The 15,548-nt window shown below is 41.0% G+C and overlaps 1 protein-coding gene across 1 annotated transcript; it reads left to right on the forward strand.

Moving 5' to 3' along the window:
* Positions 1-2,931: 2,931 nt before the first annotated feature.
* LOC104535990 (MAX gene-associated protein-like) lies at positions 2,932-9,024 on the forward strand (the record flags this gene model as incomplete). The annotated part of the gene is made up of 2 exons (XM_010180909.1): positions 2,932-4,070; positions 8,097-9,024. Coding segments are annotated over exons 1-2 (1,992 nt in total), but the record flags the coding sequence as incomplete, so codon positions are not given.
* Positions 9,025-15,548: the final 6,524 nt, after the last annotated feature.

Genomic DNA, 15,548 nt, shown 5'->3' on the forward strand with positions numbered 1-15,548 from the left:
CAGCTCCCCTGCGCTGCGTGACGGTTTTTTCTCACGCGGGCAGCGCGGTGTCGTCATCGGCTCCCAGTGCCCGACGGAAACCCGTGCGGAGCGCCTTGCTGCGAGCGCTGTGTGCGGTTGGGGTTTATTTTGGGGTTTATTTTTTTGGTAGTTTTGTTGTTTTTTTTCCAAGCAGCTTCAAGTATTTTTTTGGCCACTGCTGTCTAAAGAGATGTTCCCTTTCGAATATGGGGTCTGCGTTTAGGTAGAGAAGTGAAATATGTGAAGCTGATTAGAACTTCAACTTCCACAAATACGTAGATTTTTCTTGAAAATACTGAGTTAGAAACTCCGTGCTGTGCTGAAATAGGCCAGTGTGCATGACCCAAGTGTAATTAAGTGTGTGAAATTGTTATTAATAGACCGTCTTAGTCCTGAAATGATGTAGCTTTTGGCTACTGTAATTGCACGTAATCACGTTGTAACCGCACACGTCGTACGCTGACTTGATACTGTGAGCTTTGCTTGTGATAGAAATAACTACAGCAGGGCAATATAAGAACTTTAAATGTTGGAAAGCAGAAGCTGTGACTCAGTAGCTCTTTGTATGCATAGAATTTTTTGCTGAATGCATGGTTAAGTTTTTTTGAATATATTTCTGCCTAAGGCAAGTTCTGCCTCAGGTGAGTTTAAAGTTACAGGCTTTCTGCATATCTCAAACCAGATCTGAGATCCCTTGGATAGTGTATTTCCTTCATGAACTAATATGGTTTTTATGTATTGCGCAGCATCAATGTGATCTCACTTTGAGTGGGTGTTCAGTGTACATATAAACTTGCTGTGTGCGTATACGGGGAGGGTAAGTTGTTGGAAAATCACAGCTTAAAATGTTATTTCTTTCTCCCCACTCCATGTATCTGATTTTTATTAGAGATCTATATTTCTGTTGTGTTTTTATAGATGAGCATGAAAAAAGTTTGGTTTTTTTTTCAGGATAGCTTTTTATGTTGCTGGGACTTCAGATGTGCTCTATTGAATAAACAGAGGAACATTCTCAAAATAGAAAATAGAAGACTGATTTTGAACAGCTAATTCATTTTGTGTTCTAAATCCTATTAAGTAGCCATGGGTGGGTGGTTGTGGGTGTGTTTGTGGGGAAGTGTTTCCTCCTCAAAGTAAAACTGAAGAGCAGATCTTGTAACTTCACAGATCTCAAAACATGTGGAGATTAGTTGGGGTTTTTTTCCCTTCAATTTAACTTTCACGTGAAGTTTTAAAGTGCAAAGTTCAAAAGGTGGAAGTAGGTCTCTCATATTTCCTAGGTGTCAAGAGCACTTACCACAAAGTATAAATTGCCTGCCTCCTGAGTTTTAAGGTGGCAGCATGTGGCAGCTGTCTTGCACAGAGGAGTATTTCCTCCTGCAGGAGTATTTCCTCCTGCAGTAACCCAGTCCTAACAAAATAAATGTGTCTTATTGGATGCCTGGTTCACTTTAAACTTGTGAATTTGAATTAACTTCTCTGGAAAGAAATAAAGTTGTTTTCAAGCAGCTGACTCGTAGTGATGGTGATTCTTTCTTGTCTCTGGTTCCCACCAAGCAGACATTTGAGAAAAGAATTAATCTTTTTGTCAGTGTTGTCTTCCATATAGAACGAGGGGGAATGGTTTTAAACTGGAAGAGAGTAGATTTAGACTGGATATTAGGAAGAAATTTTTTACTGTGAGGGTGGTGAGACACTGGCCCAGGTTGCCCAGGGAAGCTGTGAATGCCCCCTCCCTGGAAGTGTTCAAGGCCAGGTTGGACAGGGCTTTGGGCAGCCTGATCTGGTGGGAGGTGTCCCTGCCCATGGCAGCAGGGGTGGACTGAGTGATCTTTAAGGTGCCTTCCAATCCAAACCATTCTATGATTTTATGATTCTGTGATGTATAATAAGGATCAAAATACAAATATCTGAATGTGGGAATGGCATTCTTGTGAGTCATGAGAAGTGCTTACTTCACATTTTCACAGTGGGAAATGAACAGGCTGTTTGAAAAATGAGGTTGGTTGTGATCTGTTGGTGTTGAGATAATGCTTAAACTATGAGGTGGACACATAAAAGTGGAATTGTGTTTGTGCAGGTAGAGGTAACTTTTTTTAGTTCCCTAAAGAGTCATTAGGCAAATCGTAACATTACAAATGTTTTCTTAATCAATTTAAATTATTTCCACAGTTTAGAAGGTAGAGGTACCTAAGGTTGCCTGGTGTTTCACATTCATCCATTTAATTCTAATTGCTAGGGTTTTTGTGGGGGTTAGTTTGTCTGTTTCTCCCCGAAGCTTATCCATTTGGAATACTTCCTTTCCTTCTGTTCTTTGTCCCTTGCCTTCAACAGATGTTTACAAGCTTTTTGGGGTTTATAAGTTCTAGGGGGCCCAAAGAAATTCCAACCACCCAAACGTAGTCTTTTTCAGTAAAGAGATTTAGGGAAAATGTTTTTAACTTTTCCCACCTTTTCAGTTTTGAGAAGTTTTGGACCTCTGGGAACTCTCTTTGGCACGAGTAAATGACTTCTGTGTGTGTGTCAAAGATGTGCCGTTTGCTCTTCTGAAAACATCTGCACATTTTACCAGTTGCTGTTTGTTAAGCGAATGGTCTGAAGAGTTGAGGCCATGTCAGAACAAAGAGCACTTTAAAATATCAAGCAAAGCAAAGAGTCCTGTAATGGCAAAGCATTGTATGAAAATGCAGTTTAAATTTGTTTTAGGCCCCGTGGCTATAAGGCCTAAATCATATATGCACAAGCAACCTTGTTTTGATATATAGGAATTGTGCTTGATGTTACAGTATTGATTATCTTTTAAGTTTTAAATAAGGAGAACTGTTGGAAAAAGGATTTCTTATGAGACTTGATTACTTTCTTAAACTGTATTTGAAATAAATTTAAATGACTTTTCTTTTTTTCCAGGATGGTGAACACACATAGAAGATCATCAGAACCGTGTACAGTTTGCATTTGATTTAAGAGCTTGTAAGAGCACTCATCATGGAGAAACAGCAGATTGTCTTGAGTAACCGGGATGGTGGGACTGTGTCTGGTGCAGCACCTGCTTTTTTTGTCATCTTGAAACCGCAGCAGGGAAATGGTAGGGCTGACCAAGGAATCCTCGTCGCAAATCGTGATGCTTATGCTCTCGCCAGCAGCGTATCTTCTCCAGTGAAATCCAAAATCAAGACCTGCCTCCCAGCTGACTGCGTCTCAGGGGGTGTTACTGTCACTCTGGATAACAATAGTATGTGGAATGAATTCTATCATCGCAACACAGAGATGATCTTGTCGAAGCAGGGCAGGCGCATGTTCCCGTACTGCCGATACTGGATTACAGGTCTGGATTCCAGTCAGAAGTACATCCTGGTCATGGACATATCCCCTGTGGACAATTACCGATACAAATGGAATGGCCGTTGGTGGGAGCCCAGTGGGAAGGCAGAGCCGCATGTTCTCGGGCGAGTGTTTATTCATCCAGAATCCCCTTCCACTGGCGAGTACTGGATGGGCAAGCCGGTATCTTTCTACAAACTCAAACTTACCAATAATACCCTGGACCAGGAGGGTCACATAATCTTGCATTCTATGCACCGTTACCTGCCTCGGCTTCACTTGGTTCCTGCAGACAAAGCCACAGAAGTCATTCAGCTCAATGGCCCTGATGTCCACACATTTACCTTTCCACAGACGGAGTTCTTTGCAGTTACAGCCTACCAGAACATCCAGATTACACAGCTGAAAATAGATTACAATCCTTTTGCTAAAGGATTCAGAGATGATGGGCTGAATAGTCGTCTTCAGCGTGATTTGAAACAAAACAGTAACTTAGAATTGGAAGGAGGTGATGGTTTTAGCGCTGCTAGCATTCATGGTCACCCTGCTGAAGTAGATGCATTAGATTTGCGCCAGAGAAGCTTAGATTCTTCATTTGTTGGCCAGAACCCATCAGACGTTGATCTGGACAGAGAGTCCTTTAATGCAGAAAGGGAATTCCTGAGTTTCCTGCACACTGATCTGTCTTCGGATGAGATGCCAAAGCTAAAGCAAGAAGTCTCTGAAAGGTGGGTTAACATTCTCTTTTTAGCACAAATACTGGTTGAACAGTAAAACATCAAATGATAGGATGCTCAGAAGTGAGATTTACAGCTAAAGTTTGCCTGACCTGAAAAGGCAGAACGCTTGGTACTGGTAAAAGCTTTTCTTTGTTTAAACGGTCATCTGTCCATGTGGACTTTGTAATGTGTCAGGGGACTGTAAGAGTTCAGTATTTTTTCCTATGTTACTTGTTTGTGAAGAACTGTTGAGGGATTTCTCTTAACCCTCTTAGCATTCTGGAAGGTTAAATTTAATTTTTTGGAGTTTTAAACCGAGTACATTGCAGTCATTGATAAAATGCTTTTATTTTTTTAGATTGTTGCCCACAGTGACATGCTGTCTTTGTATCTTCAGTTTTCGTTAGCGGATGGGTGAGGGTGTGTATGGGTGTTTAGGTTGGCTATGTGAAGGGACTGCTAGAAGGCAGTTGTAACTGGCAGCATGCCACTGTTTTGTCAGTAACTGCTTCTGTGAACTCTTACTCTGCAAAGCAGTACGAGGTAGCCTGCCTGTTGGCAGTTGCTGTGAGGTAAGAGAATCTGCACCTAGGGAGGGACTTTGGAATCACTGTTACAGTGTTCAGACCTTAATTTACACTGCGGTAATTTTGTCTTTGTTCTTATCCAGTGTTTGTGTAGGTAAAGCAAGCCTGGTGAAACCTATTGTTTTGCACTTTCACTTAGTTTCCAAAATCCAAGCAACAGAATAGAGCAGGTTTAGTGAATAGTTAATCTGTGTCAAGAGATGCTAAAAATAATAATCACTTCTTCAGGTTCAAAGTATTTATTTTTAAAGAGATTTCTTTCTTGCCATGTTTCTTCATATCTGTCTGTGAGTACCACATGCACCAAGGTTGGAGTTGCAGAAGCAGCCTTATGTAGCTCAGTGCACCAAGAAAATATTTACCTGATTAGAAACTTTTTCTTAGAGGAGGAGAAGTTGTATTTGTGACGTAACTATACAGCTTATTTCAAAGGCTGTATTACAGTACTGCGTCAGTGTGTTTTAGAGAGGACAGCGGTGTGCTCAGTTGTTTCCTTTCTTTGCAGAAAGCATCTCCTGGCATTTTGAATAGCGGAAAGACTTCACATTATGAAGTTCTCCGTTTTTTGAGACTTCCTTGAGTTTAGTTGTAATAATTTTTAAGAATACTGGAGTTGATTTGGAGTGTAGAGTGCCCTGAACTTTCTTTGCAGTAGTTTCTGGTGTGAGTGTACTAGGAATAAGAGTGTCTCCTAGACTTTGTATATTCTCCAAAAATGATGTCAATTCACAAGAAGCACATCTTGGAGACTGAAAGTACACTCATTTCAGAGAGAATGGGCTTCCTTAGTTCTTAAGAGTTACAGCATGGAGAAGTGTTTAGATCAAGTTGTGTATTGGAAGTAAACCAGTAAAACTCTGAAAATAATTACTGAGAGGTTTATTTTGTCTTGAAAGTGATACAGTTTTGTTTTTCTCTGTGGGGTCAGCAGGCATTGAAAAAAATAAACTTTTGCTCGTTGTCTTGATTTCTTTTTGTCTAAAATGTGTTAGGTGCCTTCCGTGGTTTCACTTCCAAGACCATTTATCTCTGAAATGTGCTAAAAGCTGCAGAGACAGGGGAAGATTGAAGGTTTTTTTCTGTATTCTGGGCTAGGAAGCATCTGTCACTTGATGAATAAATGTTACCGCAGTCCTGGAACTACCCTCAGGCATTGTCCAGCTTTTTGTTTTATGTTTTTGTAATATGTGTGAAAGAATCAGATTCAGTAGTTGGAAAAATAAAAATTGGTCTCATGTAAGAGATGGCAGAACTGTCCTTTTATGTGCTGGAGTTTTACAGAACATTGGTTGCCCTTTTTCCTTCAGATCTGTTGAGAATGTTTTCATACCGTGTGATTAGATCCATTCATAAATGTGTCAGCCTTTCAAGGTCAGTGTGGAATGAGTGGCATTTTTCTTTATCAAGAATGGGTGGTACCTCAGTCTAGTCAGCATTGAGCTTATGGTTTGCAGTATATGGAGTAAAAGAACGTGTCTAGAACTCTCATTTTTACAGCAGGACTTCTTTGTTTTGGATGCTGTCCAGATCTCCAGATCCCTACCAGAAAGGTAGTCCTTGGCTTGAGTGTGTGTTTTGCAGTAGATAAAGGAAAATGGCTAGAGAAATCTAGGTGTTACTGGGCTTCCAACTGGAAACAGGAGAACTCGGATGAGAAATTTATTCCTGGACAGCAAATAAACCAGTGGGTTGGGTTTGGGGTTTTTTTGGTCTTTTTATTTTAGAGAATTTTATGGTAGAGGAGCAGATGACTCAGATCTTAACGGCATTCACTTCATTGGTGAATCTGCTGTACGGAATCAGCCTCTAGCTGGAATGTGACAGGATTTTAAGTAGCACATAACCTGTAAGTGGATTGTCTTAGAATTTCTTTCACAGTAAACTCACTGAAGAAGAAAGGCTTTTTAATGTCAGATTCAACAGCCTGTGTAACATTTGACATTTTTAACTAAATGAAGGCTAGAAAGTTTCTAACAGCAAACTTAGTGTCCAGAGAAGGCAGTAGACAAAACAGCACTGGTGTGCCACTGTCCTGCTGCCCACTGTTCCCACACAAGGCAAGTTTTTGCTTCAAGCTTAATTCTGGTTAGCCAGTGTCCTTCTGAAATGTGGCAGGTTTCCTAGATAGGTTCCATCTTGTTCTTAGGAATTCTATATGTAAAAATATAAATCTGTGTCTTGAGTGCCTGCTCCTGTTTTAGCGCTGCTGTCTTTCTTCATGATGTGGAGACTCCCAGATCCGTGTTGTGAGCGTTGTGTGTCCCAGTTTTTCTCCCTTAAGTACATCCTCAGTCTACAGGAGGCTGAAGCGGCCTCTTCCTCCACATCTTCCCCTCCCTCAATCCCAGCCAGGGTTTCATTGGAGCACAGTCATTCTCTGAGGGGCGTTTATGATGATGATACAATACACACGTGTACGCGTATATGCGTGATACGCAAAGGAATGGATTTTCCCTTTATACATATAATACATTATTAACATTAAATTATATGTGCAGTTATGTTAGCATTAACTAACATTAACAAATGTTGTTTTTAATAGAATTCTAATAACATATGGTTAACAGAATTTGAAAATCATTTAACCTTTAAAATTATATATAGTATCTTACACATATAAAGGAATATCAGAACACAGTCTGATATGTTTAGTCAATTGGTTCTGACTTTCTGAAGTTTATTGTGGATGTGATTGCCTGGTTTTATATCTTAGCTGTTTCTTCTTATGATGAACCAGGTTCTGATGCACTTAACAAAACTGCTGACTGCAATTTTTTGACTGATGTGTATGGCCCTCAAAGAAGCCTATCACCAGAGCAGAGCTTCCTGCACCATTGATTTTCAGTACCTAATGCGTGATATGTCAAATTCTGCTTAGGTTAATACTCACTTAGTGAAAGATGGAGCATATATCAATAGGGTATTAACATTAGAATAACATTTTAATTTAGGAATTCTCTGTGGCTTTGGGATGAATTAACTGAAGTTTTAGTTAAATCATGTAAATGGAAGTGCATTAAGCACTCATTTGGCTTCTTATTTGAAGTACATTGGCATTAGTAAGGTGACTTAATGAGGTACACAGCCAACAAAGGCCACTTCTGAGGGTTCAAAACATAATAGCTTAGCATGTGTTCATGCTGAGTCTCAAACAGGAAAGTGCAAATGTCACCCTGGTATTACTAGGGAAGGAAATTGTGCTGCTGCCTTCAGATAAGAAGTTGGTATTGTTTTTAACGATGGCAGGTTTTTTTTTTTGAGTGCTTACTTCTAAAAATGTAGGATTGTAAATGACAGCTTATTTAGCAGACTTGTGTCTCACAGCAGTTTGGAAGTTTATTGTAATACGTAACCAAGGATTATGAGAGATGACAGAATTTAGGTAAAGGAAGACATTTGATAAAGATCTTGTATTGTGTTTTGTTTCTGTCCCCTTCCTCCTACCCAGTCCCATTGCCAGCAGTTACGAAAGCAGTTCCCGTGTGGCATCCCCATTGGACCCAAATGGGCACTTTAATGTAGTCGTTAAAGAGGAGCCAGTGGATGACTATGACTACGCGTCAAGTATTAGCACACAAGGAGTAACTGTTAAACAGGAGGACACAGATGAAGAAACTGATGAGTATTCCAACACTGATGATGATGATCCCATCCTACAAAAACACCTTGTGAGACGCAGTGAAGCAGATGGAATTGATGGAGAATTCAAGTCCAGGAAGCGTATACTAAGCAGTCCTTCAGGTGTTGCCAAAGCAAAAATGTTAAAACTGGATAGTGGGAAGATGCCTGTAGTCTATTTGGAACCTTGTGCAGTCACAAAGAGCACAGTGAAGATTTCTGAGCTGCCACAGACCATGCTCTCCTCTTGCAAGAGGGATAAATCCCCTTTGAGTGCAATACTGGACTCCATGCCTGTGTGTCTTGAAAATCACAAAGGCTCTTTCTCAGACACAGCCACTGTGACTGAGGACTTAGTTGTGAAAAAACAATCTCCTGGGAGTAAAATATCACAGAGATACTCTTCAATCAGAGAGGCCCAGTGGGGTCTGTCTAAATCACCTAATTTTAGTCTCAGGGGCTCAGTAAGTTGTCACTTTTCAGCTAAAGAGATCTGTGGAAGAAAAAGGCCTGGCATACTGAAGAATCCTATATCCCTGAAAGGTTCTGGTAGCAATCAAAACACCCTATCATCAGTTACAACTAAAAGAGGAAGGCCACGGAAACTGAAAATTTCCAAGGCTGGTCGACCGCCCAAAGGTATAGGGAAAACTGTAATAAGCAAGAACACCTCTCTTGGGCCTGGGAGTATCCTTCCAGATGTTAAGCCAGACCTTGAAGATGTTGATGGAGTCCTCTTTGTGTCCTTTGCATCAAAGGTAAAAACCTAACTGTTTTAAGTAAAATTGAAAACCTTTTCTAATGTCTCATTTTTAAGCCCTTTGTACTTACTAGCTGGAGGTATATTTCCTCTTAAACTGAATTCTGAGCTTTGTCACCTGTTACCTTGTCCATCCGTTAATCATAACATTTTCTTACTTAGCAGCTTAGGGAGGAATAGTGGGATCTAGAGTTCTGTGTGGAAGAATGTATACTTGTTTGTTAAATAGTCTGATGTTTTGAATATTTCAGTTATTATTTTGATGTGGCCTAGTTTGCATCTAGGTCAGTGTTTTAAGGTATCTTTATTCAAGGCTCTTTATGTGTGTAGGAAGCGCTTGACATTCACACTGTTGATAGACCTGGAGGAGAGGAGTCACAGAATCTTCAGGCTCCCTTGTTGACTACAAATGATCCAGGTACATTTTTATGCTATTTTTAAGTGGCTATTCCGTACAATAAGGGAATTTGTAAAGACACATTGGAAGATAAATAATTTCAGTAAATTTTTTGCACAGTAAATATTTTCACAGAATGGTGGGGGTTGGAAAGGACCTCTGAAGTTCATCTAGTCAAACACCCCTGCTAGAGCAGGATCACCTAGAGCAGGTTGCACAGGATAGCATCCAGGTGGGTTTTGAGTATCACCAGGGAAGGAGACTCCACAGCCTCTCTGGGCATCCTCTTCCTGTGCTCTGACACCCTCTCAGTAAAGGAGTTTTCCATCATGTTCAGTCTAAACTTCCTTTGTTCCAGTTTGTGCCCCATGTCCTGTTGCTGAGCGCCACTGAAAAGAGTCTAGCTCCGTCCTCTTGTCACCCACCCTTCAGATACTTAAAAGCATTGATAAGGTCCCATTGATAAGGTCCCTCAATCTCCTCTTCTCCAGGCTAAACTGACCCAGCTCTTTTAGCCTTTCCTCATATGGGAGATACTCCAGTTCCCCCATCATCTTAGTGGCTCTACACTGGGGTCTCTCCAGTAGTTCCTTGTCTTTCTTGAAGTGAGTGGTCCAGAACTCAACACAGCACTCCCGATGTGGTCTCACCAGGGCAGAGTAGAGAGGGAGGATAACATCTCTTGACCGGCTGACCACACTCTTCTTAATGCACCCCAGGATGCCATTGGCCGCCTTGGCCAGAAGGGCACATTGCTGGCTCATGGTTAACTTGTCATCCACCAGGACTCCCAGGTCCTTCTCTGCAGAGCTGCTTTTCCAGCAGATCACCCCTAACCTGTACCAGTGCATGGGGTGATTAATCCCCAGATGTACTCTACACTTGCCTTCATTGAACTTCATTAGGTTCTTGTCTCCAACTTCCAACTCTCCAACCTGTGCAGGTCACGCTGAATGGCAGCACAGCTTTCTGGTGTATCAGCCACTCATCCCAGCTTTGTATCATCAGCAAACTTGCTGAGGGTACACTCCCTTCATCCAGGTCATGTATTAATTATTGAACAAGACTGGACCCAGTAGTGACCCCTGTGGAACACCGCCAGCCACAGGTCTCCAACTAAACTGTGCTGCTGATCACAACCCTCCGAGTTCTCAATCCACCTCACTGTCTGCTGTCTGACCCACAGTTCCTAAGCTTACCTATGAAGTTGTTATGGGAGACAGTGTCAAAAGACTTGGTGACATGCTAAACATCCACTGCTCTCCTGTTGTGTACTCAGCCAGTCATGCCATCATAGGCAGCTATCAGATTGGTCAAGCATGATTTCCCTCTGGTGAACCCATGTTGACCACTCCTTATAACCTCCTTTTCTTCCACATGCTAAGAGATGACATCCAGAATGAGCTGATCTGTCACCTTTTCAGGGATGGAGGTGAGGTTGAACAGCCTGTAGTTTCCTGGGTCCTCCTCCTTGCCCCTTTTTGAAAACCGGAGTGACACTGGCTTTCCTCCAGTCCTCAGGCATCTCCCTTGTTCTCCATGACCACTCAAAGATGTTGGAGAGTGGTTTAGTGTTCTTGCTTTCTTCTTTTTTTTTGAGTAGATTGTCAAGCAAGAATACAAGTACTGGAAAAGGAATTGATGGAAGAGCTGAAGACCTTGAGGCATAAGCAAGTGATACATCCCAGCCTTCAGGAAGGTAAGCGGGCAGTGTACATATTATCATAAAATCATTGAATGGTTTGAGTTGGAAGAGGCCTTAGAAATCATCTAGGCCAACCCCCCTCCCATGGGCAGGGACACTTTCTATTAGACCAGTTTGCTGAAAGCCCCATTCAACATGGCCTTGAATATTGTTGCATCTGGTTGTATATTACACTTAATTGTACTGAGTTGATGATTTCCTACTGGATGATAATACTATGAATGCCCAGTACAGCTGGGATCTGATGTTGGTTTGTTTGTTGTTTTTGTGGGTTTTTTTTCAAACACAGGAAATTGCACAGTTGTGGATATACTACACTTAATCCTACTGAGTTGAAGATTTCCTACTGGATGATAATACTATGAATGGCCAGTACAGCTGGGATCTGATGTTGGTTGGTTTGTTGTTTTTGTTGTTTTTTTTTTTCCAAACACAGGAAATTGCACAGTTGTGGATATACAATATGAGTGTATGAAGGGAAATTTGTGTGAAAGTATCAGGTTCCATCTTGCCACTTGTGGCAGTGAGAGAAAATCTATGGTGTCTGACCCAGTTTTTTTTCTTAGAGGCTTTAAAAGTAGTTTCAGCCATCCAGCAATGATATTTTAATTTTCACGTGTTCATGTTGCAAAATAGAAAAGATGGAGGTGGCAGAAGATGAATCCTACATCTCCAACAGTAGAGCAGGAGGCTGCATGTCATTTGCCTCTTGCAGAAGATACTGAGCCTTCAGACTTCAGGCTGTGCCTGTTTTGTAATGAGCCAATCCTCAGAGAGAGCAGATGGAGATGATTTTACTCCTCCATAGGAAACAGTCATTTTCTGGTAGTATAGGAGCTGGAGATCCAGAAACACTGAACTGAAACTGCATTTGCTGTGCTTGAGTCTGTTTATTTGAGTCACTGTAGATCCAGGTTCACTAGCTGCTCAAGAGGTTCAAGCAAGGTACTTCTAGCTTGTGATCTTTCGCTTACATACAATATTATCCTGAGGTCAGATGGAAGAAAGTCAAAGACCAACATAGCAGAACTTAATGTTCCCTCTGCTGTTGATGTTGAAGTCTTCAGCAGCAGTAGTCCTGAGACTGATGGCATTAATGTAAGCATCAGAGCAGAGGTGAAGAAATTGGTGCAAATGGAAGTGATGTGCCTCGTGCTCTGGAGGTTCTGGCCTTGAATTTTTCAAACGTAGCTGGAATGCTGCCGGGTTTGTGGCTCCCAATGCTGATCTTGACTCTGATAATAGTTATTTTGGGTCTTCACAGAGCTTCTACTGTGAAGAACCGTGGATTATCTTAAATGGTTTATGCATGGGGTATGATGAGAACTAGCCTGTCATTTTTTGCAGCCATTTAATGGGCTGCCTTTTCATCTTGCTAGTGTTGAGCTGACACCCCTGTCTTCCACCTTTGCAAAAGGGTCATAAGAAGGATAGTAGGGATCTGTTAGAGCTGTCCTGCTTGTGGTGGGAATATAACAAGATAACCCGTTCCCAGCCAGGTTGTACCTCAGTGCTGTAGCATCAGTGTTGACAGCGTATCTTGGATCTCAAAATGCAGTTTCCCCTCCAGTGACTGCAGAAATAGGCAGCCCTATTTTCTAATTACCTCACTGGCCAACCTGCCCTCATAGGTCTGCGTGTGTTGTCATATTAAAAAAAAAAGTGCTAAAATCCCTTTTGTGGTCAGCTGCTGGCAATGCTAGGTACAGCATTAAGCAAATGTTACAGCACTGTTAAGGCTTTTTAGGACTATATTGTGGGCCTCCTAAATGTTTTCTTTACCCAAGCAAAGTACAATAAAATTACGGTGTGTTGGCATCCACAACGCTAGCAAGGGCTGGTTTACTCTTGAGTTAATCCTGCAACTGGGAATGTGTAAAACCCACATGCTTTTTCTCCAGCTTCTAAATGAGTGGTGGTGAAGTGTGTGGTACTTTGTGAAAGGTGTTGAGCAGTTCAGGGTTACTATAAATGGAAAAGGAAAGTCAAGCCTCAGGCTAAGAAGAAGATGATCTGAAGAGTTCTGACTTTCTTGAATGCTTGTGACTGTTATTTCCAGTGTTGGATGGAAATCTGCTGTGCCTGTTAAATGGTGAAACTGTAATTCAGCAATGAAGAGAATGACTCACCTGTCTGATTTTTAGAGGGAAGTTACATGAAGGCTCTTTGTAGCAAGAGCATTACTACAGATAGATTCAGATCTAATTTGATCAGGCTGAGAAGTGAATTGCAACACACACACTTTTTGTTAGACATCAGCTGCTGCATGTGAATTGGAATTGATCTTTGTTCAGGTTACCTTTGCCTTTCAGAAGGTTACAGATCTATTGCCTTCCATTGCAGACTTGAGATCAGGGAAGGAACACGATGATGTTAATAGAGAGAGGGATTGTTGTGCTTTTTGTGTGGTGTTTTTGTGGTGTTTTTTTTTTTCTCTGTCTCCACAGTATCATCAGTAAGGCCTAGGAAGGTGGCTGGGGAGTGCCTCTAGGCCAAACTTAAGGGCTATATCTTTTCCCAGACATAATGATAAGTAGCATCATGGAGTTTGATGCAGCCTCTTTAGCCTTCTTAGTTTTGATACCTGTTCTCCAAAATTTCTTGGCCATAAATCATGACTAATAGCTCTGTGTGATCTACAGAACAGGCAAAGGGACATGACTCCTTTTTGTCTGGAAGATGTGAAGTGCCTATTTCTCAGTGTGCTTTGAGCCATTTTGTAGAAGCTTGCTGGCTTTCCTGCAGTATGGGAAATGGACATACAGCAATTTTGATGCTAACTCTGCTTTTGGTTTTGAACTATGTAGTTGATGAGTTTCTTTTTGAGGTTCACTGATGATGTATTGGAGCTGTACCTGCACCCCACGATTGTTGTTTATTTGTGAAGTTAAGTAAATGGTGATTGACACTCTCTGGCTCTGAAGAGGCACCAGGACTGCAGGAAGAAGGTGCTTCACAAAGAAGGGAATTCTCAACTTAAGTATGTTAAAAGGAAAGCTTCTGATGGAGTACTGCAATGCTATGGGTTTTCTACTCTATCTGAGCTAATTTGAATCCCTTTTCATATTCCTGACAATCAAAGACACTGCTTTCAAGCATCATGTTTCAGAATTAGCCCCTGCATCTGATGGAGAGGAAAAAGTTCTTAAGGTTCTTCTTTTGCTGCTATTTGATTACAGCAACTGAAATGTAGCAATATTCTGGAGATCATAAAAAAATAATAGAAGTGATAGTTCATCTGTCACATACTGACATAATACTTCCTGTTACCATCTGCTCTCTTTAGGCTGCCTGTGTTCATTCCATGTTGCACTCGTTGGAGTCATCCTCTTGTTTTCTGTCTGAGTGTTTTTTGACTTCATGATCCTAAGTTGAAGTAATCGATTTTGTGTATGGGTGATGTTCTTATTTTAGTTTGAGCGTTAAACAAAGCTAGGCTTGTTTCTGAAGAGGACAGAATAATTCAAATGAGGTGACAAGAAAAAGAAACTGTACTCTTTCCATTTAATTTAAATTGAGTTTGAAAATAAATGGATGGCATCTTGACTTTTGGTGGTTGACATATTTTTATACAAAATGCTAGATTGACTTGCTGCTTGTTTTCCCCTCTGTAGATTTGAAAAGTCATCTCGCTAGACTGTCCTTTGATAATGGTATCCCTTTAAACAACCGTGTCTGAGATTTGTTCCATGTCAGTTGTTTTCAGGCTGCCAGCAATCAGGTCACTGTGTTGCTGCTTATGAACATAAGCGTGTACCACCAGCATAAGGTTACTGCTGTATGTGCAAATACTGCTTTGTGTCCTGAGCCCCATCAAGTCATGCATTTTCAGTTTCAGAACTCACATATTTAACATATGGATTTCAGACTTGTTTGCAACAGGATTAACGCTTGTAGACTTCTGTAGCTAAAAACCAAAATAGATGTTCTCAGCTCCAGACTGAGACGAATTTGATTGATAAGTCATTTCTTGAATTCAGTGTAACAGTATTTTCTGAAAAAGGTACTAAGTCAAATTTAATAGCTTCTTTATTTCTCAGCACTTCTGTTTATCTGTGTTTGTTTTGCCATGGATAAAGATAGCTTTTGTGACCAAGTCAGGTCTTTTAATTTCATTATTTGGTGGGAGTTGATGAAGGAAGACGTCGTAAGTTGTTAAGCATTTGTGATGGCATCAACAACATGGATTGTTTACTTTTTTTATAGCCATTTTCCCCTCTGCTTCAAAAGAAAATAATAGTGTTTTATTGCAAAGCACCAGGGCTGGGAAAAAACTCACTGAGATCTGGATCATTTGATGCACTAGTCCAGAGAGTGCTGTGTGAATACAGCTTTATCAATATTTTAATTTCCAAACATAGTCACCCCCCCCTATTCAGAACTAAAATGTGGTTTGCTCTTGTGTCTTATTGCTGGTTCA

The sequence above is a fragment of the Mesitornis unicolor genome, unplaced genomic scaffold (genome assembly GCF_000695765.1).
Source record: "Mesitornis unicolor isolate BGI_N332 unplaced genomic scaffold, ASM69576v1 scaffold11753, whole genome shotgun sequence".
Taxonomy (NCBI): domain Eukaryota; kingdom Metazoa; phylum Chordata; class Aves; order Mesitornithiformes; family Mesitornithidae; genus Mesitornis; species Mesitornis unicolor.